This window comes from Microcebus murinus, chromosome 11 (genome assembly GCF_040939455.1).
Source record: "Microcebus murinus isolate Inina chromosome 11, M.murinus_Inina_mat1.0, whole genome shotgun sequence".
Classification (NCBI taxonomy): Eukaryota; Metazoa; Chordata; class Mammalia; order Primates; family Cheirogaleidae; genus Microcebus; species Microcebus murinus.
Genome location: NC_134114.1, coordinates 20,421,618 through 20,446,031, shown reverse-complemented (window position 1 = coordinate 20,446,031; position 24,414 = coordinate 20,421,618). Strand labels below are relative to the sequence as shown.

At 31.5% G+C, this 24,414-nt stretch overlaps 1 protein-coding gene across 1 annotated transcript in view; it reads left to right on the top strand.

The window, feature by feature from the left end:
• Positions 1-22,865, top strand: part of CDH9 (cadherin 9) — a 122,852-nt gene extending 99,987 nt beyond the window's left edge. Inside the window, exons 8-12 of the mRNA XM_012765178.3 lie at positions 12,730-12,866; positions 13,334-13,455; positions 17,393-17,510; positions 17,607-17,858; positions 21,921-22,865. Coding sequence (XP_012620632.2) covers positions 12,730-12,866; positions 13,334-13,455; positions 17,393-17,510; positions 17,607-17,858; positions 21,921-22,408 — 1,117 coding nt within the window. The 3' untranslated portion in view covers positions 22,409-22,865. The remainder of the gene's footprint in view (positions 1-12,729; positions 12,867-13,333; positions 13,456-17,392; positions 17,511-17,606; positions 17,859-21,920) is intronic.
• The last annotated feature ends 1,549 nt before the right edge of the window (positions 22,866-24,414 follow it).

The window sequence follows — 24,414 nt, the reverse complement described above, 5'->3', positions numbered from 1 at the left end:
CAGGGGTTAAGACCAGAGGAGGGAATAGGCTGTTGCTATAAAAAGGGCAACATATGGCTGGGCGGGGTGGCTCACGGCTGTAATCCTAGCACTCTGGGAGGCGGAGGTGGGAGGATTGTTCAAGGTCAGGAGTTCGAAACCAGCCTGAGCAAGCAAGAAGGAGACCCCATCTCTACTATAAATAGAAAGAAATTAATTGTCCAACTAAAAATATATAGAAAAAATTAGCTGGGCACTGTGGCACATGCCTGTAGTCCTAGCTACTCGGGAGGCTGAGGCAGAAGGATTCCTTAAGACCAAGAGTTTGAGGTTGTTGTGAGCTAGGCTGATGCCACGGCACTCACTCTAGCCTGGGCAACAAAGCGAGAATCTGTCTCAAAAAAAAAAAAGGGCAACATAAAGGATTCTTGTGGTCATGAAAATATTTTGTATCTTGACTGTATCAAAGATACTTTAGGTGTGATATTGTACTATAGTTTTACAAGATGCTACCATCAGGGGGAACTAAGTAAAGTGTACAATTAGTTTCTCTGTTATTTTTCACAACGGCATGTGAATCTATAATAATTTCAAAATTAAAATTTAATTGAAAAAAATTACCACCTAAGGCCTACCTTATATCAAAATTTTTGAGAAACAGTATGTCAATTATAAACTCTCATAACAATATGTCAATTATAAATTCTCATTCAATGTTACTAAAGAGATGATATTTAAATCAATAAGGAAGGTAAAAGTATTAACAATTATTATAATATAATTCCTTTCCAAAATTTGAATAATTTTCACCTTTCAAAAGCTTTCAAATATGACAGAAACTTAAATGATTCTTATAAATTGTTCTTAGGAGAATGTATTAATAAATACAGTTGTGTCATACATAGGTGAATGAGAGGGATGGATGGTGAAAGGTAAATATGTAGAGGAAGATATAGAAAGTTGAAAAGATAATAAACTAGTCTGTTAAATGTATGGATAATAAAATACCTAAAATTCTTCTTTGCTTAAAATTTAATTGTTTAATTAAGGAAAATAAATGGTTAAATTTATTGATATTATCCTTCACACACAGAAAATTAATAAGTACAATACTTAATATATAATTATTTAATTTTCATTTTAGGAATATCCAAATGTGTTGTTTCACAGAACAATGTTTATTGCACTAAATATATTCTAATCTGATTTAATTTGTTGGTAGGATTAATACATGATTGAATATGTTAACCATTTTAATTACAATCAGTCCATAACATTTAATCTCTATTTAATAAGCAGAGATCATATTAATTTGAAAGTTTTGGTTAGCTTTAGGTTTGTTAGAATATAATTCACTGACATCCCTTTTAAAAAATAAATCCAACATATATGATTTTTTAACAACTTATATGTTTTTCACATAGCTCAACATTTTTCAAACATGCCCTCTAGTTCATATAAGAGATTATATTACTCTGACAGAATTTTTTCTCAATATACATTAAATGTTGAATTTTAAATGTCCATATTGTTTAAAGCAAAACTCTTGAGATAAAATGAAATAGTAATCTGGTTTCCCAATGATGACGTGTATATGCTAACATGTTCATATCCAAAACAATGTAGATTTGTATTTTATTGAAATGGCATGTGACTGGAAGGTTATGGTGTCTCTTATATGTGGATTTATAGGGGGAAAAAAAGATGTAAAGAATGTTATGTTAATGTTTATTCCAATACTGAGGTGTAAATAAATACCCATCTATTTGTTAAAGGGTAAGGAGTTACTCATACCAGTAAGCTACACATTCTCAGTGTCTTTTCTTTACAAGGTTTTGTTGGATTTCAAGTGTCCTCAATGTTGGTTGTGTCTTCATTTCTCCTTAGTGTTTTTTTCTCCCAATGTTTATGTTAGAGTTCCTATAAGATGTGTGACCGTGAAAAGTGAGTGATTGTAACTTTTTTCAATGATAATCACACACTATTAGAAAGTTGTAGACAATGGCAGTGTATCAGCTCTTTCAGATGAAAACCTGTTATTGCTGGACCATTGAACATTTCTGATTCTGAAAGAGAAAACATCTTAATAATATCCTTGTATCCTTTCCTCATTCATCTAGCATATTAGGAATTCAATAAATGTTGGTTACCTTGCAAGAGGCACGATGACTCTAACACGTTACCAAGGGTATTTGTACATTTATTAAGTTCAGGGGTCTCATCAAGTTTTGTCAGTTCTTTAACACTCCTTTCTGCACAAATGTTTTCATCTTATCATTAAGTCCTGCAATAAGCAACAAAATATATGCACTGTAGTCAAATTGTGGCATCAGTTTTATGACATTTACTGTCTTAAACATTTTCTCCATTCTTTCTTCCATAAAATAATAGTTGTCATTTACTGAGCTCTTACTTTGAACAAGAAACTGCTTAAAGAGCATTATATTTATTAGCTTCTTTAAGCCTCACAACAATGTATAAGCAGGTACAATTATGTTCACCCCCATTTTCTGAGATGAAAAGAGTTTAAGTAACTTTTCCAAGGACATGGCACAAATAATTTGCAGACTGGGGTTGAAACTATTGTCTGTTTGAATACAAATCCAGTGTTAGCAAAAATTCTGATTTCTTCGTCACTTGGATATAAGATAGAGAAAATTAACACAATGTTCCTCACTCGTAGACTAATTCAGCTGATCCCAGTGTTACTAAGCAGAGCCATCAAGTACAAATTTAAGCAAGAGACAAAACATAGCTTTTGTTCCTTAGATTTTGGACTAATCTTTTTCCAATTCCAACAAATTGGAATTTCATAAACTAACACTCTAGACATTTTATCTTAGGAAACTATGGCTTTTTTTCTATTCTTTTTTAATAGCTTTATTGAAATATAATTTACAAATATAATTCGCAAACTGTACAAAGTTAAGGTGTATGAGTTGATAAACTTTGGCTTATTGATAGCTTTGTTAAAAATCACAATCAAGATAATGCATATTTAGTCTTTTAACATACAGTATGATGCATTTGTAAGTTTTTTTAAAAAAAAACATTTCTATATTTTGTAAAATTGAAGACTTTTCTACTAATCCTGTGTTTTGACCATTATTATCAAGAATAAAATTTGGATTTTTGTCAAATGGTATTTTTTTAAAAGTGTCTGCTGAAATGACAATATATAGTGTGATAAATTTTAAATTGTTTTGATTGATTTTCTAAATATTAAGCAAGTCTTGCATTTTTGGGATAAATGACACTTAGCCACTTTTGCATATATGTTTATAAGGAATATTCTATAGTTTCATTTGCATGTAATATCTTTGTCTAAATTTGATATCATGAAAATATTGCTTCATAGAATACAGTAGGTTGTATAACATCCTCTTTAATTTTCTAGTTCAGCTTGCATATAATTGGCATTTTTCCTCAAATATTTGGTAGGATATAGAAGTAAGATATTTGAAACTAGAATTTTCTATTTCATATGTTATAACTATGAATTTCATTTATTTCTCTAGTAAAAGTTATAAGATTCTTCATGTTATCTAATTCTTTTTTCATGAGCTGAGTTTTGTTTTTATATTTCTTTATCTTTCAGGCAATTTGTAACTCTTATCTAAGTTGTCAAATTTATTAACATAAAGTTGTTCAAAATATTTTTACATTATCCTCTTGATATCTGTAATGATGGCAGATCTCTCTAATATTGTTAACATTTATCTTTCTTTTTTTCTGCTAAGTGTGACTAAATTTTTTCAAGCTATTCTTTCCAGAAAAACTAAATTTTCATTTCATTGATATTTTAAAAGTAGTTTTCTTTATGTCATCATTTTTTTCCTCTTACTTTCATTAATTTGTTTTTGGTTATATTGGGTTTCATTTATTTGTTTGTTTGTTTGTTTTCTGTTTCTGTTTCCTTAAGTTGCAAGCTAAGGTCATTTATTGGAGACAAATTATTTTTCCTAGTAGGTACATTATAGTGATGTAAATTTCTAAGTACCGCTTTAGATGTGTTCCACAATGGTCTGATACTAATATATATACTATATTGTTTTTTAATAACTGTTTATATTTAAGTTAAGATTAATACAGGAGACATATGGTTGTGTCTTGCCTTATAACTTAACATTCTGTGGCTTTTCATTGAAATGTTTAGATCATTTATATTTAATGTGATTATTGATACTGTTAACTTAATCATCATGCTATTTGTTCCAGATTTTCCCATCTTCCCATAATTTTATCTTATTTTCTACATTCTTTGGATTAATACTTTATGTTTTGTTTCATTTCTTTTCATTTTTTGAATTATTTGTTATCACTTTTTCTTTTTTTTTATCAGTGCAGGAAAGATTTTTCCCTGTACTTATTTTTTTCTCTGTGTGTAACATATCATTTGTTCTTTAGAATGCTTTTAATTTTGTCACTAGTTTTAAGCAATGTGATTATGATGTGCCTTGCTATATATAGCATACTTCATTTGTTTTTGGAGTTCATTGAGCTTCTTGGATATATGAGTTTATATCTTTTCTCAAACACAGAAAATTGTTGATTGCTGTCTCTACAATATGTTTTTCTCTACCCTCTGCTTCTTCAGGAAATTTAAGTATTATTATATTTGGTACCTTATAAGTGTAAAACTGTTTACTGGTGCTCTGTTTATTTTTTTTCCATCCTTTTTCTCTTTAGCATTTTGAATTGATCACTTTCTTTTTTACCTGCAAGCTCTTTATTTTTTTTTTTCTGTAATATCAAATCTGCTTTAATTTCATCCAGAGTATTTTTCCATCTTAAACTTTATAACTTCTTTATTAGAGGTTCTATTAAGACTATATCTATCTATCTATCTATGGATTAAACATGTGTTTCTCTAACACACTTATTCTTTGCTCTGTCTTATTAAACATATGGCATATAATTAAATTAACTTATTCAATATCATTGTCAGCTAATTATAGTATATGTGTCATTTATGGATTATTTTCAATTAATAAATTTTTCTTTACATTCACATTTTCCTGCTTAGTTGCATGCCTCTAATTTTTTATTAGATTATAGACATTATGACTTTTACCATTTTTAAAGCTAAATAGCTTTTCATTTTTATGAATATTCTTGAGCTTTTTTTTTTTTTTACTGATTTTAGATTATTTATTTATTTATAGACAGGGTCTCACTGTGTTGTTCAGGGTAGAGTGTAGTGGTGCAATCATAGCTCACTGCGGCCTTGAACTCCTGGGCTCAAGCGATCCTCCTATGTCAGCCTCCCAAGTAGCTGGAACTACAGGCATGTGCTACCATGCCCAGTTAATTTTCCTATTTTTTATAGAAATGGGGTCTTGTTATTCCCAGGCTGGTCTTGAACCCTTGGGCTCAAGCAATCCTTCCACTTCAGCCTCCCAAAGTGCTAAGATTATAGGTGTGAGCCACCATGCCCAGCATAGATTTTATTTTTTTAAATTATTCTCATTTTTAATTTTATAAATTGCTAATTATTATGGGTATCTAATAGTTGTATATATTTATGGATCATATGTGATGTTTTGATACAGGCATACAATGTGTAATAACCAAATCAAAGTAATCAGGCTATTCATTGAGCTTTGCTCTGATGTGTGGTTATGGTACTGAAAATAGCTTAATTCTTTTAGATTTTTTTTTTGCTTTATTAATAGATCTTAGTCAATGACTAATTTTATTCTATTAATCAAACAAGAACTTGCTGAGTGGTCTACCAAAAGTCCTCCAAATTATGAGGTTTTTCTATTCTATCTGATGAAGACTAGAATTATTTTGAATTTCAAAATATTCTACAACTATTTCCAGTTCATAGTTTTGCTCTCTCTAATCTTTGTGATTGGTTACCTTTGTGATTTCTAGTTATCTTTTCCTATTCATATTCTGCTACATACTCAGTTTAAGAGTTGCATGAGATCCTCTTCAGATTTTAGTAGTTTCCTCTCTGGGAAACTCTCTTCTCTGCATTACTTCCCTGCAAAATCTAGCCATGTTGGTCTCCTTGGACAGTCAGTACTATCTCCTCAGCTTAGGGAGACTGGCACACTCCATCTGTGTTCCCACTTCCCACATTGTGGAAAGCCCCCACAGACAGGATCCTAGAAAAGTTTTAAAGTTTATCTCATTGTTTCCCCTTCTCTCCAGGATACTGTCTTTGTTTCCTTATGTGCAGTACTTTAAAAATCATTGCTTCGTGTATTTTGTCTGTTTCTTTCTTTCTTTCTTTCTTTTTCTTTCTTTCTTTCTTTCTTTCTTTCTTTCTTTCTTTCTTTCTTTCTTTCTTTCTTTCTTTCTTTCTTTCTTTCTTTCTCTTTCTTCTTTCTTTCTTTCTTTTTTTTTGTGTTTAGGGTAATATAGTAAATCCAACCCTGTATTACATCTTTGCCAAAAGATGTAGTTAAAGGAAAAATATTTTCAAACATGTTCCTGCTTGTGATTTATTTTAGAGTCCACATTTTCATAATTCTGTTGATCACGGAAAATTGTGAAGCAAATAAGACAAATATGATTCTCTGTACAATAAATATTCCACTGTCATTTTATTATACTCCCATCAAATATTCCATCTTTCAACCAATTTATCAATCAACTATCTCATTTTTATATATTGGAGGGTTCATATAATATATATATATAGGTCTATATACTTTTATTAATTATATTTTCTAATGTCACTAAATCTCTTAAATTTCTGTTGTATAAATGACACAGTATTATGTCAGGGGTCCCCAACCTATGGTGAGTTGTGTAATTATTTCATTATATATTGCAACGTAATAATAATAGAAATAAAGTGCAAGGTAAGCGTAATGTACTCAAATCATCCAGAAACTATCCCCACCCTCCCCACTCTGTGAAAAAGTTGTCTTCCATGAAAACAGTCCCTGGTGCCAAAAAGGTTAGGACCACTGAATTGCAAATAATTCACCACTGATGAAATTTAGATGGTTTACAGATATATGTACAATTTAAATATATATGTGTATGCGTGTATATATATATATTTTTCCTCTGTATCTGATAATTTCCTGAGGATACAATTTCAAAAAGTAAAATTTCTGGATCAAAGACTGCTAGTCAAATTTATAACCTAGCTTCACAGTGTATAGAAGTGGCTGAAAAAACTTTCAGTTCAAAACTCTCCCAGTAATATTTGCTTTGTATAGGGTACTCAAGTCTTGGGGGAATTAAAAACAATAAGTTATAGTTTCACCTGTAATATCTCAAGAATTATAATAAGGAGAAGAAAAATATTGACAGAACAAATTAATCTCAAATTATATTCTTCAAATTTTACCACCAATGCTATCAACTTCTAAGGCCATACCTGACAACATAGCATATAGATTGATGCCTGTTAACATATAAAAGGTATGCAAATAAAAAAGCTTTAAATACCCAGTTATAGTGTGAAGAATAACCAGCAGTAATTTGACAATGATGCAGTATTGTAACATGGGACTCTTTTGTTTACTCTGATCAAATCTAGAAGGATGACTGATCCTCAGAGCAGAAATACGCTGTGATAAGCATCATGGATAAACATTTTTCCAGAGAAAGATTGGGAACTAATTCTCTTCCATCAGTAAATCTGTTCATCAAACCTATTTTCTGAAATACATCTGCCACTTGCAACATGAAATTATGGTTACAATTAGCAGCTGTTGTCAGCTCCCTGCTTCACCTCGTTAGTAATCATGGATCTCCAAAGTTATAGGGTTGATTATAGCTTTACAAGTTCTGAAAGAATATGTTGCCTCATTTCACACCTATTTTATGCTTAACGTATTTGAAGTTCAATGATTTTTAAAAGAAATCCCTTCTACTCTGTCAAATTGAAAAGTAATGAAACAAATTTTTTGGACAGGGATTTAGATATGCCTCAATTATATGTACATGATTCCAACATAAACTGGAATAAATGCAAAAGTGCTTTTAAATACAGCAGTGTTTCCCTAATATTTTCTTGATTTTATTGCAGAAAGTAAAATAATAATAACCTTATAATACTATCACTAATCTCTACAAAAAAGATTTCACCTATGTTTTCAAATGAAATTATAAATAATTTCATTATGTAGACAACATTCACTTTTTGCGGGGGAACGAAGGTATGATAGTTCACAGCTGTGGAAAGCACAGTTTTTGAAAAGCAGTACCTGGAAAGAAAACAGCAAATGCATGTTCTAATTAGATTGACTTAGCAGAAGAAGTACCTAGAATCCAGTAAAGGAAAAGGAATGCTATGTTAACATATTTCTATGTATTACTCACTTGTTCTAGTGTGTTATTTAGTTTAGATTTATTTGTGCTATAAAAATACAGACATCTTATATGTGCTTGATTTTTAATAGTAGAACATAAAAATGAAAAAAAAAATCAAGCTCAGTTCTCTTGTGCTCTTTTTCACGTTATTTGCTGCCTATATGATTGGATCCTGTCTCTACAGAAGGTATTTACACACACATACACAAAATTATGCCAGTGGTATTTTTAAACTTATTGTTCAAAATTCAATGTAGGGAGATCAATAAAATATTGTTATTATAACAGGTCATCTACTGGGACATAGAGATATTTTGGTTCTGTGTTTAGTGTTTGTCAGGCTCTTTCTGGTAATTTGCTATAATCCAATGTATTTATTATTAATAGGTAAATCAGAATATTCCTATTCTGTGTGGAAAATAGGACTTTGGCTGCTAAAAACAAAAGAAAATTATCTCTGTGCTTTGATAAATTGTGAGACATCTTTTGCACTGAGAAAAAATTTCTGTATATAGACATGGAAGTTTGCAATGTTAATGTTAAAGTGAGCTATTTCTAAATCATCAAAGTGATTCTCCTTCATGAATTCTTAACATGAAAAACAGTGCCTTTCAAGATTGTACTTAAGAATAGGGCAGTGAGAAACTCAGATCTATTTGATCCTAAATAAGCTACAAGAGGGTCAAAGCTTGACTTATAATATGGGAATTGTTAGCTATTCTTCAATCATAGAAATCCCCAGGCTAAAATCTAGGGCAAGTAGCAATGAGCACAAAAGAAAGTTTTATTTTCCTTTTTGATCTTCAATGCAAACAGTAGGAAAAAATCCAGTCTATTCAGACGTAAGCATATAATGGTTAACTATTGACCTTTCCAACAATGAAGAAATATATTTACAGGTGAATATAGTGAATTGAATTCCATTCAGCACATAGATGCAGTTGTGTTCTTTCACTTTGCTTTCTTTGTGTTCAAGTTTTTTTTTTTTTTAATTCATAAACAGAATTTGGTGTATTTAAGGAAAATAAAACTTAAAACAAATTTCCAATGTCTTACTTTGCTTTTCTCTTACTTTTATAGCAATTTGCTTCTAGGAGATATAAATATGTTATTATAAATTGTATATGTTTATTTTTACATCTAGATTCCTAATTATCCTTTATTGCCTTAGGATATTCCCACCTAGTATAGTATAGCTAGTATAGCTACTCTTGGACAGTGATCATTTGCCAAATAAGTTTTTTTTCAATCTTCCAAATAAATGCTTTTTATAGCACCATGGAAGAAAATTTCAATAGCAATTATTGAAAAGGTAAGAGAATACTACCATTTTTCTTGTAGTTCTATTGCCCTACTGAGCCAAAGGACAATAAGAAAATGACTGAGTTGGTTCCATGCATCAGGAGTGAGGTACAGAAAAGATCCTGAAACCAATTATATATATATAATATTTGTTAGTCTTTCCACCTTTGAGATGAAATCCAATACATTTTTTTCCCACAGGCTCAAATAATCTCTTTGAAGCAATATCTGTGTCTTTTAAATAGTTATTTTATAAAATTTAGCAGAAAAAAATTAGGGAACCACCTTAATGTACTATATGAAATTGTTAAAATTACTTTCAATATCTGACTTTTCTTAATAGATCTCTTCAATTAAGCATAATTCTTTTAACAATAGACCAAATCATATACTCATTATTAAAACAACCCAAAAAACATAAAATTTAGATTAATGTATTTTCATCTAAAAATTTAAAAATTGCTAATGCTTAACAATGTTTAGAAACCTAAATATCTATTATTTATATTTTTCAAAGTGAATGCCAAATAGTGAATATGTCATAGATTTATAATGGAAGCTGTAATTTTCCAATTCACCAGCAGTTCAAAATAAAGTTCATTTGCTAAGTGCCTTTAATAAGACACCTAGAAAAATGTGAATTATACCAGATGCAGATCAGTCTATTAGTTGTCTTTCACTGTTATTCTTTTTTCTGTCCTTATTCTAACCACTTTATTCCATAAAACTTGGTCTATGGGCCTGCAATACAGGATTTAGTTAAGAGTTTTTTCAAAATGCAGAATCCCAGTTCCCATACCAGACCTATTGAATTAAATTCTATCTTTAAAGAGATCACATGTGATTTATCTCAATGTCAATGTTTAGGAAGTGCTCACTTTCCTGTATGAGTCAGTTAAAGAATCAGCAACATGGCCAGGTGTGGTGGTTCATGCCTGTAATCCTAGCACTCTGGGAGGCCGAGGCGGGAGGAATGCGCGTGGTCAGGAGTTTGAGACCAGTCTGAGCAAGAGCGAGACCCCGTCTCTACTAAAAATAGAAAGAAATTAATTGGCCAACTAAAAACATAGAACAAATTAGCCGGACATGGTGGTGCATGCCTGTAGTCCCAGCTACTAGGGAGGCTGAGGCAGGAGGATCACTTGAGCCTAGAAGTTTGAGGTTGCTGTGAGCTAGGCTGACGTCTCGGCACTCTAGCCTGGGCAACAGAGTGAGATTCTGTCTCAAAAAAAAAAAAAAAAAAAAAAAAAAAAGAATCAGCAACAGAAATCTCAGGAATATGTAAAAATATTAATTAGTACAGCATAACATAATCTAATGTAACTAAAGGATTTTCATATAAGCTAACCTCCAAACTTTTTCTTTTGAGCATGTTTTAGCTTCTATTGTGGAATAAAAAGTGCCATAAATGCAGTGACTTAAAGCAACTCAAATTTGTTATTTTGCAATTCTGTAAGTTAGAAGTTTGGTATGAGTCTCACTGGGCTAAAGTCAAGGTGTTGGTATGGCAGGGCCATATTCCTTTCTGTGGACTCTAGATGAGAATGGTTTCTTTGCTTATTCAGATTGTGAGCATATTTCTATTCCTTGCAATTGTAGAGACAAGGTCCCTGTTTCTATTGTTTGTTTGTTTGTTGTTGTTTTTGTTTTTTTGTTAGCTGTCAGCTTAAGGATTGTTTTTGGTTTCTAGAGGTTGCCTACATTCCTTGGCTTGCACCTCCTTTTCTCCATCTTTAGGGCCAGCAACTATGGATCAAGTCTTTCTCACACTTCAAATCCTTCTTTTTTTTTCTTTTATCTCATCGCTCTAAACCACTTTTCTACCTTCCCATCTCACTTGTAAGGGCTCATGTAATTAAATTAAGCACCTCTGGATATCAAGAATAATGCCCTATCTCAATGTGTTTTTTTTCATTATTATTTTATTTTTATAGATTTAGGGGATATAAATGCAATTTTGTTGCATGGATATAGTGTGTAGTGATCAAACTTGGGCTTTTAGTGTAACTATCACCACAGTTGTGCACATGGTACCCATTTTTTCATCTCATATCCCACATCTGTACTTTTACCCTTCCACCCTTCTGAGTCTCTAAGGTCTATTATTTCCCTCTATATGACCTTGTGTACATAGCATTTAGCTCCCATTTATAATTGAAAATGCAGTATTTGACTTCGTGTTTCCACATTATTTCACTTAAGATAATGGCCTCCAGTTTTCCATCCATATTGCTGCAAGAGACATGATTCATTATTTTTATGGTTGAGTAGTATTCCATGGTATGTATGTATACCACATTTTCTTTATCCATGATGAACGGTTAGGTTGATCTCATATCTTTGCTATTGTGAATAGTGCTGTGATAAACATACTAGTGCAGCTATCATTTTGATATAACGCTTTCTTAATAAAATCTGCAAAGTTATTTTGCCATGTAAAGTAACATAATCACAGGTTCTGGGGGCTGGGGTATGGGCATCTATGGGAGAAAAGACATTTGCCAAACACAGAGTGATACAAAGCTACTTATCTTATGGTGACATCTTCCTTTTCCAACTCTGATGAGAAAGTCACAGACATATGTGAGAATATGGCATTTCATTTTTATTTAGGAATATGTTGGAGGGATAAATTGTAGGAACACCTTGACTCAGCTGACACATTTCTTGAATAGAAGGCTGATCAAGTGCAATCAATACATTTTTCAATTATTTCCTCTATATTCACTCACGCTCCTAACTGTCTCTGTGGACACAGTAATGCTGTTCGTTTTTTTAAACATATTTTCAATTTATTCATTGCTATTGATGCTGTCAAACAAAGATGACAGTTTAATATGTCTCAAGCACTGCAATAGGCCTATGCAAGGATAAACGAACCACATGTCATTTAAAAACTCACTTAAAACCTGCCACAGGATCCAGTAGTATAAATAATGACTCCAGAGTACACAAATCATAGAATAATAATGGAAACAGCCAGATATATCAAATTGCTTAAATATCAGTTCTATGAAATATTAATAAAAATTCAAGACAGGTATCAGCATTTTAAATTTCAAATCTTTGTCTTATCGTTGCGGAAATTGTCTATAATTTAAAGAAAGAGTAGACGAATTAATAATCTTAAAACAATGCCTAGATTATGAGTCTCTTTTCTGCCAGATACTCGGTTGATCGGCATACTGACATGGACCGTATTTTCAGTATCAACTCAGAAAATGGCTCCATTTTCACTTTGAAGCCCCTCGACCGGGAATCGTCCCCGTGGCACAACATCACCGTAACAGCCACAGAAATAAGTAAGTTGGAATTACATCCATGTGAACACACTATCTTTCACCAAAGAGGTAAAATACTAACATGAAGTAGACTCTTCCTTGAGTGGAATGATGTTCCATTAGCAAGATCTTAGAGAAATGATTTAAAATGTCAAAACATTTTTAAATCATGTCAAGTATTATCAAATCATTATTAATTTTAAACATGATTTTCTTTGACACCTTACTATATGATAGAAATACAATTTAACCTCATAAAAGTCTAAGAAAATTATCTAGTACAAATAATACTTCATTCTCAATCATATTTTCCTCAATTTTATTGTGCTTTTCATTAGACCATGTAAGAGAGCTGAGATATTCATCAGCAATCCAACTGAGAAAATGAACAGTGCAAAAATGATGTGTTGCTGAGCTACAAATGGAGCGAATGGTTTCACTGCTTCTCTGTAAATGAGACTAAAATCTTACACATGTTCTCGTTGCAGATAACCCAAAACAAAGTAGCCATATTTCTGTCTTCATCAGAATTCTAGATATAAATGACCATGCTCCGGAATTTGCCATGTACTATGAAACATTTGTTTGTGAAAATGCAAAACCTGGGCAGGTAAATAAAATTATTATGTTTATATTTTTTATTTTTAATTTCTCTTTACAAAGACAAATTACATTGCATCACTTTATTTGCATACTTTCTTGTGCAAACTATTTTCAATACTCCTTGTCACCTATTCATTTCCTCCTACCAAAAAACTCACAATGATCTTATAAAGATTATTTTAAAATTGATATAATAGTGAAAATTACCTGCTTTAATTTAGGTACCAAGTATATAATGAACATCACATAGGTAAAAAGCTCTTACCTAGATTCATAATTATGCTGATGCCGAGGTATAGTCACTAGTAGAATGGAAATACTTATTAAATAAAACATGAAGCATGAAAATTAAATTGTTTTATGTTATTATATAGAAAATAATAAGTTTTTTCTCAATTACATTTTGCTACTTTTAATAACTTAGGAAAGTTTGGTTTGATATAAGTGATATTTTCTTTGTGATTTATAAATTTTCATGTCATTGAAATTTTTTAAAATGTTTCCAAAAGTTAGCACATCTCTTTACAAAGTAATTTTTCAGATGTATACACATTAATTTTAAACAAATACAAAATATGTTCATTTTTGACAAAAATATGTTTTCCAACAACAGTAACTGCACAAATTTTACTGAAAGTAATTTAACCAGTTATATAAATATTTATTTAAGGAAAAAGTAGGCAGATGTTAAGAATCATCTATAACTCCATCATGTCTTTTTAATTGTAGAAAATAGAGTGAAATACAGTCTGTCTTCTATTCCAGTAGAGACTAGGAACTGAATGTTTGTGTCATCTATAACTCCATTATGTCTTTTTAATTGTAGAAAATAGAGTGAAATACAGTCTGTCTTCTATTCCAGTAGAGACTAGGGACTGAATGTTTGTATCTCCCCTACATGGAAGATCTACCCCTAACTGTGATTATATTTGGAGATGGGGTCTCCTAAGGAAGTAATTATTAAGGTTAAGTGAAACCATAAGGGGGAAAGAGCCTAATCAGATGGATTAATGTTCTGAGAAGACATACCCAAGAGCTCATGCACTTTCTCTCTCTGTTTCTGTCTGTGTGTATGTCTCCCTCTCTCTGTCTCTCTCTGCCTCTCTCTCTGTCTCTGTCTCTCTGTCTCTGTCTCTCTCTGTCTTTCTCTGTCTCTCTATCTCTCTCTCCCCCCTGAGTTCATGAACTGAGGAAATGCCATATGAGGGCACTCAGAGGGAAGGCTGCAATTTGCAAGCCAGAAAGAGAGCCTTCACAGATAGCTGATCATGCTGGCACCTTGATCTAGACCTTCCAGCCTCCAGAACTGTGGGAAATGCATTTCTGTTGTTTAAGCCACTAGTCTGTGGGATTTTGTTCTGGCAGCCCAGCCGACTAAAACAGAGATACATGTCACATTCCACCTACATACACAAAAATACGACTTAAGTTTTTATTTTCTTTTTAGCAACATGGAATAATTACATGGTTATTTGGAGTAAAAAATTGTTTTTCTTTTTCACTTTTCAACAGGTTAATGGCATATTCTCAGTTCAGTAAGTGATTATTCTTAATTTGACACTTAATTTTCATAGCATAGCTACACATTAATTAACTTATTCAATTACTCACCTATTAATGAACATTTGGTTTATCAACAAAATGTTTATCTAGCAGGCAACACTACAATGAGCATTATAGTACATTATGTTATTTCCTTTGATATAATCCTTAAAGTAGAAATAATTAAATGTTATCTATAAATACTAATAGATACTGCTAAATAATTCTTCAAACATACCATATTTAAGAGACATTCCCACTAAATATGTATGATTGTCTATTTACTTGGTTGGCTCTAGATTTTAAATGTCTGCCAATATGTAAATATCTCATAATAGCTTTAGTGTGAATTCCTTCACACCTATTGAAGTTGAACAGTTTTTTCATATGAGTGGGCTTTTTTCCTTTATATATTCATAGTTGTTATTAGTTTCCTGGGACTGCCATGACAAATTACCACAAACTATATAACTTAAAATGCAGATTTGTTTTCCTCACAGTTCTACAGGCCAGAAGTCTAAAGTCAATGTGTCAGCAGGTCTGTATTCTCTCTGAAGGTTCTAGAAGAGGATCCTTCATTGCTACTTCCAACCTTCATGTGGTTGCTGGCAATCCTTGGCATTCCTTGGATTATGGACCACAATTACTCCAATCTCTGCTTCCATCATAGCATGACATTCTTCTTGTATCTGTTTCTGTGTCCAAATTTGCCTCTTCTTATGAAGATTCTTGTCATAGAATTAGAACTCTCCCTAATCCAAAATGATCTCATTTTAACTTGATTACATCTGCAAAAAGCCTATTTTCAAATATAGTCACATTCACAGGTACTAGGATTTAGGATGTGAATATCTTTTTGGGGGAGACACAAGCCAACCTGCAATAAATAGCCTATAGATATTCTTTAGTCCCTTATCTGTTAATATGTTTATCTTGTATTGATTTACGTGAATTATTGATATTTTATGTGCTAATATTTGATGATAAACTACAATAGATATTAACTAGTTGTAATTATTTTAAAATGTACTATTATTATCTCATACAAATTAACACACTTATAAATAAAACGTATTTTAAGCTACTGTTTTGTATACCTTCTTAAACTATATTTATATAAGGCCTGTCTAATCATTTCAAGAACTCAAGAGACATGCAATAAAAGGAGCATTTTGTTATAATTTAAAATATTACTAAAAATTTGATTTGTTATTGCTATTCAAGATCAGGAGATTCAGCAAGAATATTAAGTTATATATTTGTCTTATGCTATGCTCCAATTTTCTAAAGAGAAAATTTATTAAGCTTGTATTAATAGTCATGCACTATCAGAACCACTGTATAAAGAAACCTATGGTTACATGTTACTGTCAATAACATGAATGAAAGTATAGCTAATATCAAAAAAAAGCAAACAAAATATTGATCAATGAGTATGTAGGTTAGTATGATTATAGAAGGTTCATAATAACTAAAACAATGGATAAATTAAGCTACTATGAAATTCAGTAATCACTCACCATAGAATGTTGGACTATAATACTTGGAAGTGGTACAACTATTTTTGGAGAAGAGAAAGCTAAAAGTAAGGATAATTAAATGACTGATTTCAAATCACACAGATGGCAGACACTCCCATGTGTAGCTTAGTGCATTTTCCACTATAAAATGCTCAATGAAATTTTTTCTGCCCAACCTGTTATTTGCTGTTCCATCTTCCACTATGGCACACTTCTGACTTATACTGAGCTCAGCCAACAGGGCTCTAATTTTGAAACTTCAACATTGATTTTACAAAACTTTAGAAGAATTTATTTGTGTATCTATCTTAGAAAATAGATTAATTGAAAGAAAAGCAAGTAATTTGAATAAAACATGTAGTATAACTACAGTAATGGTGCCCATAAAATATTTTTCTTTCTGATAGTACATGATAAACTATAATTTTCCAAAACTATATTAATAGTATCCATAATGTATAGGAGTGGTTGAGCTAAGCATTATTGTTTTTAAAAATTCATCTTTCATGATCTTCTCTTTTAAGAAGTTAATTTCTGGTGGAGATAGATTGGTAAACAATTAATAACAAAACAGACTAGTGCCTTAGAACAAAGCCAAAGGAGTATAGCTATTAGAGTGATCAAATTTTTCTTGAAGGTGGACAGGAATCAGATAATGATGAATTGAGATGCCCTGTAAACTAATACTTGATTTTTTCATTTTAATTAAATAAGTTACCTAAGACAAAACCATAAAAAAATGGCATAATTTTCTAAAATGGAATTTTTTGTTTCTTTAATTTTTACTGATACATTTAAAGCACACACAGCTTTAAAATGTCTTGTAAAAACAAGAGAGTTGCTTTTGGTTTGAATTCATTCACTCATTCATTTCGGTTTCAGCTGATTCAGACTGTCAGTGTCATGGACAAGGATGACCCTCCCCGAGGTCACAAATTCTTCTTTGAACCAGTGCCAGAATTTCCTCTCAATCCAAACTTCACCATCGTAGACAATAAAGGTATAGAACATTTCTAAAACTAAAAGTTATAAGAACTTAAGATGCAAAATAATTTTTTAAAAAATGTCACTTTTTTAAAACCTTTTCCCCCCCTAGATAATACGGCAGGAATCATGACTCGAAAAGATGGATACAGTCGCAACAAAATGAGCACCTACCTACTGCCGATTTTAATCTTTGACAATGATTATCCGATTCAAAGCAGCACTGGCACGCTCACTATCCGTGTGTGTGCCTGCGATAATCAAGGCAACATGCAGTCCTGCACGGCAGAGGCCCTGATCCTCTCGGCTGGCCTGAGCACGGGAGCTCTCATCGCCATTCTGCTCTGTGTCCTCATACTGCTTAGTAAGCTCTGCGCTCTGAATGCTCTTCTATCGACATCCTCTCCCTCATTGCCCGGGGCTCGCGCACTGAATAGCACCCTTCTCTATAGCTAAAGATTGAAAATATTATCACTTTTTATTAAAAGTGGTTCTTTCAATTGGGAAAAGAAAAACTTTTGAGTTTTGGTGTGTGGGCTAGTTTTCCAGAGACAAAACACAAAGATATAACAAGTACAATATACATATTTCTAAATATATTTTATAGCATTAGCTTTTATGTCTTTGACTAACCATGGTCACTGTTCCAAAGAAATTTGACTTAATAACTGATTTAATCTTTCTTTATATTAACTCTGTAAGATAGACGCTTTTCTTTTACAATGAGGCTAAATAACTTGCCCAAAGTCATTCATTTAGAAAGTGTTTTAGTTAGCATTTATTTTTTTTTAATTTTTTTTTTAAATTTCTTATTACAGCATATCACGGGGGTGCAAATGTTTAGGTGATGTATATTGCCCTTGCCCCACATGAGTCAGAGCTTCAAGCATGTGCATCCTCCAGATGGTGCGCACCACACTCGTTGGCATTTAAACTCAGGTCATTCTACTTTAGAATTCTCCTTTTCAAAACCAAAAACGACTTTACCTTTGCAAATAACTTTACTAACTTATACTACATTTTATATATATATATATATATATATATATATATATATGATGTGTAATTTGCAAATGCATGAAAGTTGTGACAATAACTGAAACATTTTTCCCCATAGAACTTATTATATATAGGTGTAATATACCAAGTTATAAAGTTAAAATTCACTTTTTCAAAATATCAGTATGGCACTGTGGTCATATCATACCTAGCCCTTCAATATTTCTAACTAAAGCCATGATTCCAAAAGCTAATGTTTTATATGAGCATGCACTACCAGGACAACAATTTAATTCAATTAAACAGTTGTTCCACTGTACAATATTCCAAAAAAAATTGGTTCCATCAAATATTCATCCAAAATGCTTATGCTTAGGGCAGGAGAGCTAGCCAAATTTATGTTCCGATGCTCATATGTGCTGGCTTCTTTTCACTGCAAATCCTTTCAGCTATCTGGATGAAATCCCTTTGGCCAGATATCCTTGCAGGACTTCAGTGGGATTGATGAAAGTGAGGGAAACACATTTGTCTCAGTTAAGATGATCCAACTATTTAGAAAAAATATTTTCTCAGAGAGGTTTAGAATATACACACTACTACCATCACCTTCAGCAATTCCCACCACCGGCTGCCACTAAAGAGTTCAACTCTTCTATAAAATATTTTTGTATACTTATGGATATTAAAATTTGACTTGCCCTTTTAGCTAAGTGTTAGATTTCATACTGTTTTACTTGATCAGACAGTTCTACTTTTCTAATTTATAACAACATGTAAATATGTACATTGCAATTTAGTTTTAAAAAGTTCTATATTGATGTAATACACACACACACACAGAGAGACATTAATACATGCCTAAGGAAACAAAAGCATCCTCCCAAATAAGTTTAGATATTGTCAAACTAAATTCAATAACAATTTTCTCTACACATAAATCCTAGTAAGTTTTGTGTTTTATTCTGAAAATACATTTTTTCCTGTGTAATATAGATGGCACACATTTCTTTTTTCTCTTCTTCCCAATTCATTGTCTGAATGTAGAGTGATTTTCTATTATTAATATTTTAGTTAAAATTTGTTCTAACTTAGAAGGTTTGGTTATCAAAGTCACTAAAGCATTCTTGCTATTATTGCAAGTCTTTATAGTAATGGCTTGACATAATTACAACATTTCTATAGTTAAGAGAGTTTTCTATGTAGAAGATGATATAGCATGAACAATAATATTTATTATTTTAGATGCACCTTAAGATATTTCAAAGAAATTCCATTTTTAGTTTATATCTATGGAAGATTAAAACCCATGGCAGGTCTTTTTAAGCAGATAACAATTTAAATTTAGAATAAAACATATAAGCCAGAAAGGATATATGTTTCTACAAACTGAACCAGAAACAAAAAGCAAAATATGCTTGCTTATTAAATCATGCATTTCATGTTCTAGTACAAATATAAAGATGGTTTGTGATATCTATCAAACTGTAAGGCAATATAAAATATCTGTTATTTCTATTAGTTTAATAGTCATAAATATTGTCACTATCACCATAGTTTATACCAATATTCATAATGGGAAGAATGCTAAATTCGAGTTACAAATTAGTGAAAATACGGTTGCACTTTTTTCCATTCCTTATCGTAGCCTCTCTGAATCTATTCACGAATCTAAGATTAATAACCTCTATCTAGGAAATTATCAAATAATTTTGACTTTGCAGAAGAGAAAAAACTCAGAACAGGTTCCAAGATCCATTTGAGGGAGTCAGTACATGTGTATAGCTAAGTAACCCTTAAAATAATGTTAGGGTTGTTATTTTATTTATAAAAAGTAGAGAACTTATAAATTACTTCATTTAATATTAAATTTATAAAGAACCCTTTTTTATACTTCATGCCTAAAAGTTTGTAAAAGTTGGACTTAATCTTTTGCTCATCCTTTAATAGAAGAATGTACAGATATGTGTCATTTTTACTGAATAGTGTTTTAAAAATGTCTTCAAGATGATCCTAAATATAGCTCATCACCCAAAGTTCATTTTGTGGAGGTTAAATGAAGAGGCCTTTAATCATCTTTGCAAAAATATTTCCATCAGTTATGAAAAGCTGAGAAAAGTGTGCTGGCCAATATGAAAGTAACATTGAACATGCCTTTAGTATAGTTACTGGGGCCTTAAGGGCCATGTTGAAGTGTAGTTCAATGTAAATGAGTTTGCTTTGTGAAATCTTGATATAAAATTGAGAAAAAATGAATAATACATTTTTGAGCCAACAATTTCTTATTTTCTATGAAACATAAATAATATTGACAAACATGTAAGTTCCCTAAAGTAAAAGAAACCTTGTTTTGATTTCTCCCTGATTTGATTTCAAGTGTGTCTTGGAGGAATTTTCTTGATTTAATGCTTACATTTCTTATATATAAAAATAGGTACTTGGCCAATTTTTAACAGAAAATTTATATTTTGGAACTCAGATGTTTTTCTGGTTTTGTTTTAAATGTGTTTCATCAATTGCGACATTTGTTTATTAGGAAATAGTTTATTGACAAATGTATAATAATTTGAATTCCAGTACACTAACAAGATATAAGAAAGTATACTATATATGGGAAAGTTCACAGTTAACTTCCTAACAGACATGTCAACAATAAAAACAATACAACAAACAGAAGGAATACAATTAGCGCATCTCAGCCCAATGCTTAAATACATCTGTGGAATTAAAGAAGTCCTCATTAATAAGATAATTATCTGAGCTGTCTTGTAAGATGAGTATAAGTTAATTATGAATTTGAGCTTGAATTTTTATATTGTAGCTTTTAGAATTGTATTTCAGATTTTTAAGCAGGCTTTCAAAATCAGGCCAGTAAAGGAATTTAGTTAAACATATGAGAAGGGATAAAATCAGTAGGTCATGGGTAATTATGTGTGTGTGCACACAGAATCTGTATGTAATGCACACGTAAGTATGCATGCACCTATATATAAGTAATGTGTAAATTCCTGTGAGTCGTTAAGAAAATATTCAATTGGTGCTCAGTTTCTCTTAGGAAATTAATGATTGGAGCTTCAGCATTTTAAAATTTGAAACAAATGAACGTTTGGAAAGAATGAGGTGTCAGGTAATTGCAGTTGGCTAAATGTGATAATAATAATTGAACAAAGCTTTTTCAATGCCAGAGGCCTGTAAGAGAGTCTGTCTTGAAAGTAAATTAATGACACTGTTATATCTGCTTCTTTTTTCAATGCAGTGCATCCAATCATTGGCCCGAGGCACTCTGTATTTGTATAGAATAGTTACTTTTTTTATTCAATCAATCTTAATACCTCCTGCCCCACAAAAACTTCACACACAGAAGTGTACTCTGTTTCATCCTGAATACTGAAATATCACTGTTTTCTCTCTTTTTTTGTTTTATGAATAGTTTTAGTCGTGCTGTTTGCTGCCTTAAAGCGGCAAAGAAAAAAGGAACCTCTGATAATATCGAAAGACGACGTCCGGGACAACATCGTGACCTACAATGATGAAGGCGGAGGGGAAGAAGATACCCAGGCTTTTGACATTGGAACTCTGAGGAATCCAGAAGCAAGAGAAGACAGTAAACTCAGACGGGATGTAATGCCTGAAACTATTTTTCAGATAAGGAGGACTGTGCCTCTGTGGGAAAATATCGATGTACAAGATTTTATCCATCGAAGACTGAAAGAGAACGACGCAGACCCCAGCGCGCCTCCTTACGATTCGCTGGCAACCTATGCCTATGAAGGGAACGATTCCATAGCAGACTCGCTCAGCTCTTTAGAATCCCTCACGGCTGACTGTAACCAAGATTACGATTACCTCAGTGACTGGGGGCCTCGTTTTAAAAAACTTGCTGATATGTATGGGGGTGATGATAGTGACAGAGATTAAGTGTATTGTATGACTTGATCGATATTAGTGGAAGTACTGTCTATGTGACTAGATTGAGTGGCCTGCATTCTCTCCCTTGGGGGAAATTTTTCAAAAATCGAAACTACAAACAATACATAGGTGTTGTGTTAGTAAGGGTTTGCTTAATCAGTAAGTTTTCGTGAATGAATACGAATGACATAGATTTTTTTATAAAAATAATAATAACCAGTTCACCCTCCTTGCCTAACAATCTCTGAAGGAAAGTATATCAAATCAATAATCAATACAAATATTCAAAAGGCCTTTTGTGCCTTTTATTAGGTATAAGAACTTTATAAATGACTTCTTAACTGACTTTCAGTCACCTTTACTATTAAATTAAAAATTGTGCAACTGCTTTGTAAATTAATATGGAAAAGATATATCCTTAATGAAATAGGAATGACTATTACTGCCATATTTATTTAGTTGAAGAATGTCTTTGTGTTAACTCATTCATATTTTTATAAATGTATATTTATATTTTTGTATTTTTTGAAATAAACTAGTATTTATAAAAATAAATTTCATTTTATTTAATTCCTAGAGGAAGTTCTGATCTCACTTAAAACAGAAATGTTTTACATCATTAAATGTAAAACATGATTTACTCAGGGAAAAAGCAGCTAAGAAGCTACTGCACAGGATTTGGAACTAAAATGTAGTGAAACTATAAAAGAGCTTTGGTACAAATTGTTATTTTTCTGTTTGAATCATTTAAATATGGATGAATGTTTATTGAACCAGTGATGTCCACCCATCAATAGAATGTAAGACTCATTTGGAATATAAAATATTATATATACATATATATAAATATATATAGTTGTGAATAATAAACTTTAATGTTTTTTTCAAAACTTTATTATGGGATCAGCAGTGGATTATATCCGAGAGTAAATGAAGTATGTATCAGTACTGTTACCTAGATAAGAAATCTAAATCTACTCTTCTCTCATCAATAATATAGTTTTCAAAAATGAGAAAGTATAATTCTGACGTTTTTTCTTCATGATGAGACAATCCATAGAATAAGTGCTCAGCTCTGGGTAACATTTAAAATGTGAATCCATAAACTATAGGGTTTTTTAAATAGATTTTTTTAAATTGAGAAGATTCAAAGTTATTGTATTTGAGGAAATTTTGAAAGAACTAATGACAAGTAGAAAAAAGAAACCTAAAAGGATACGATGGTTTACTGATGATTGGGATTGTCCAGTAAACTGAATATAGGCATCCTAAAACATGGGAAAAAAGAGAGAAGAATCATACATAATAATCATTTGCAAATCTTTGAAAGACTGCCATACATAAACTTGCCCTGAGTTGGCCTAAAGTATAAAACTTAAACAACTTCATATGGATATTTCATGCTACCTGATTTCTGTGCCAATAATTATCCTTTATTTCTTCTTTAATTATTCATCCTTTAAAGAGAAATGTCACGCTCATGGTAATCCTAGGTGTAATTCATGTAGAAGAAATTTAACACTGATTAATCTGCTGCCAAGACATTTTAAACACATTGCCATACTAGGAAAAAAAAAAACAAAAAGCTTTTTTCTTGGAGCAATGGTGTTATATTACAAAAATTAAAAACTTCAAAAGCAAAATGTTCCTTTCTAATTTAATGAAAAATTTGTTATGTTTTATTGTTTTCTCTGTGTGAGTTATATGCAACTTGAAAAATAGTTCACCCAACTCTCAAGGTAAAAGCATGTGTGAGTTACATATGCTTCATGAGGCCACGGCTCAAAAGTAGCATGAGTTAAATACAACTCACATGATAATTAATGTGTTAAACAGCAAATATCAAATTATAAATAGGTACTTATATGTTATTATGTTACTATGTTGTAGAGTTTTTTAAGACTAAGCCTAACTCAATAACTTTATCACCAATTGATAGCACATACTAAACATTGAATTTTATATAAAGGGGAAAAAAACATACCAGACAATTTTTGAATTTTTTGCTGCTTGGA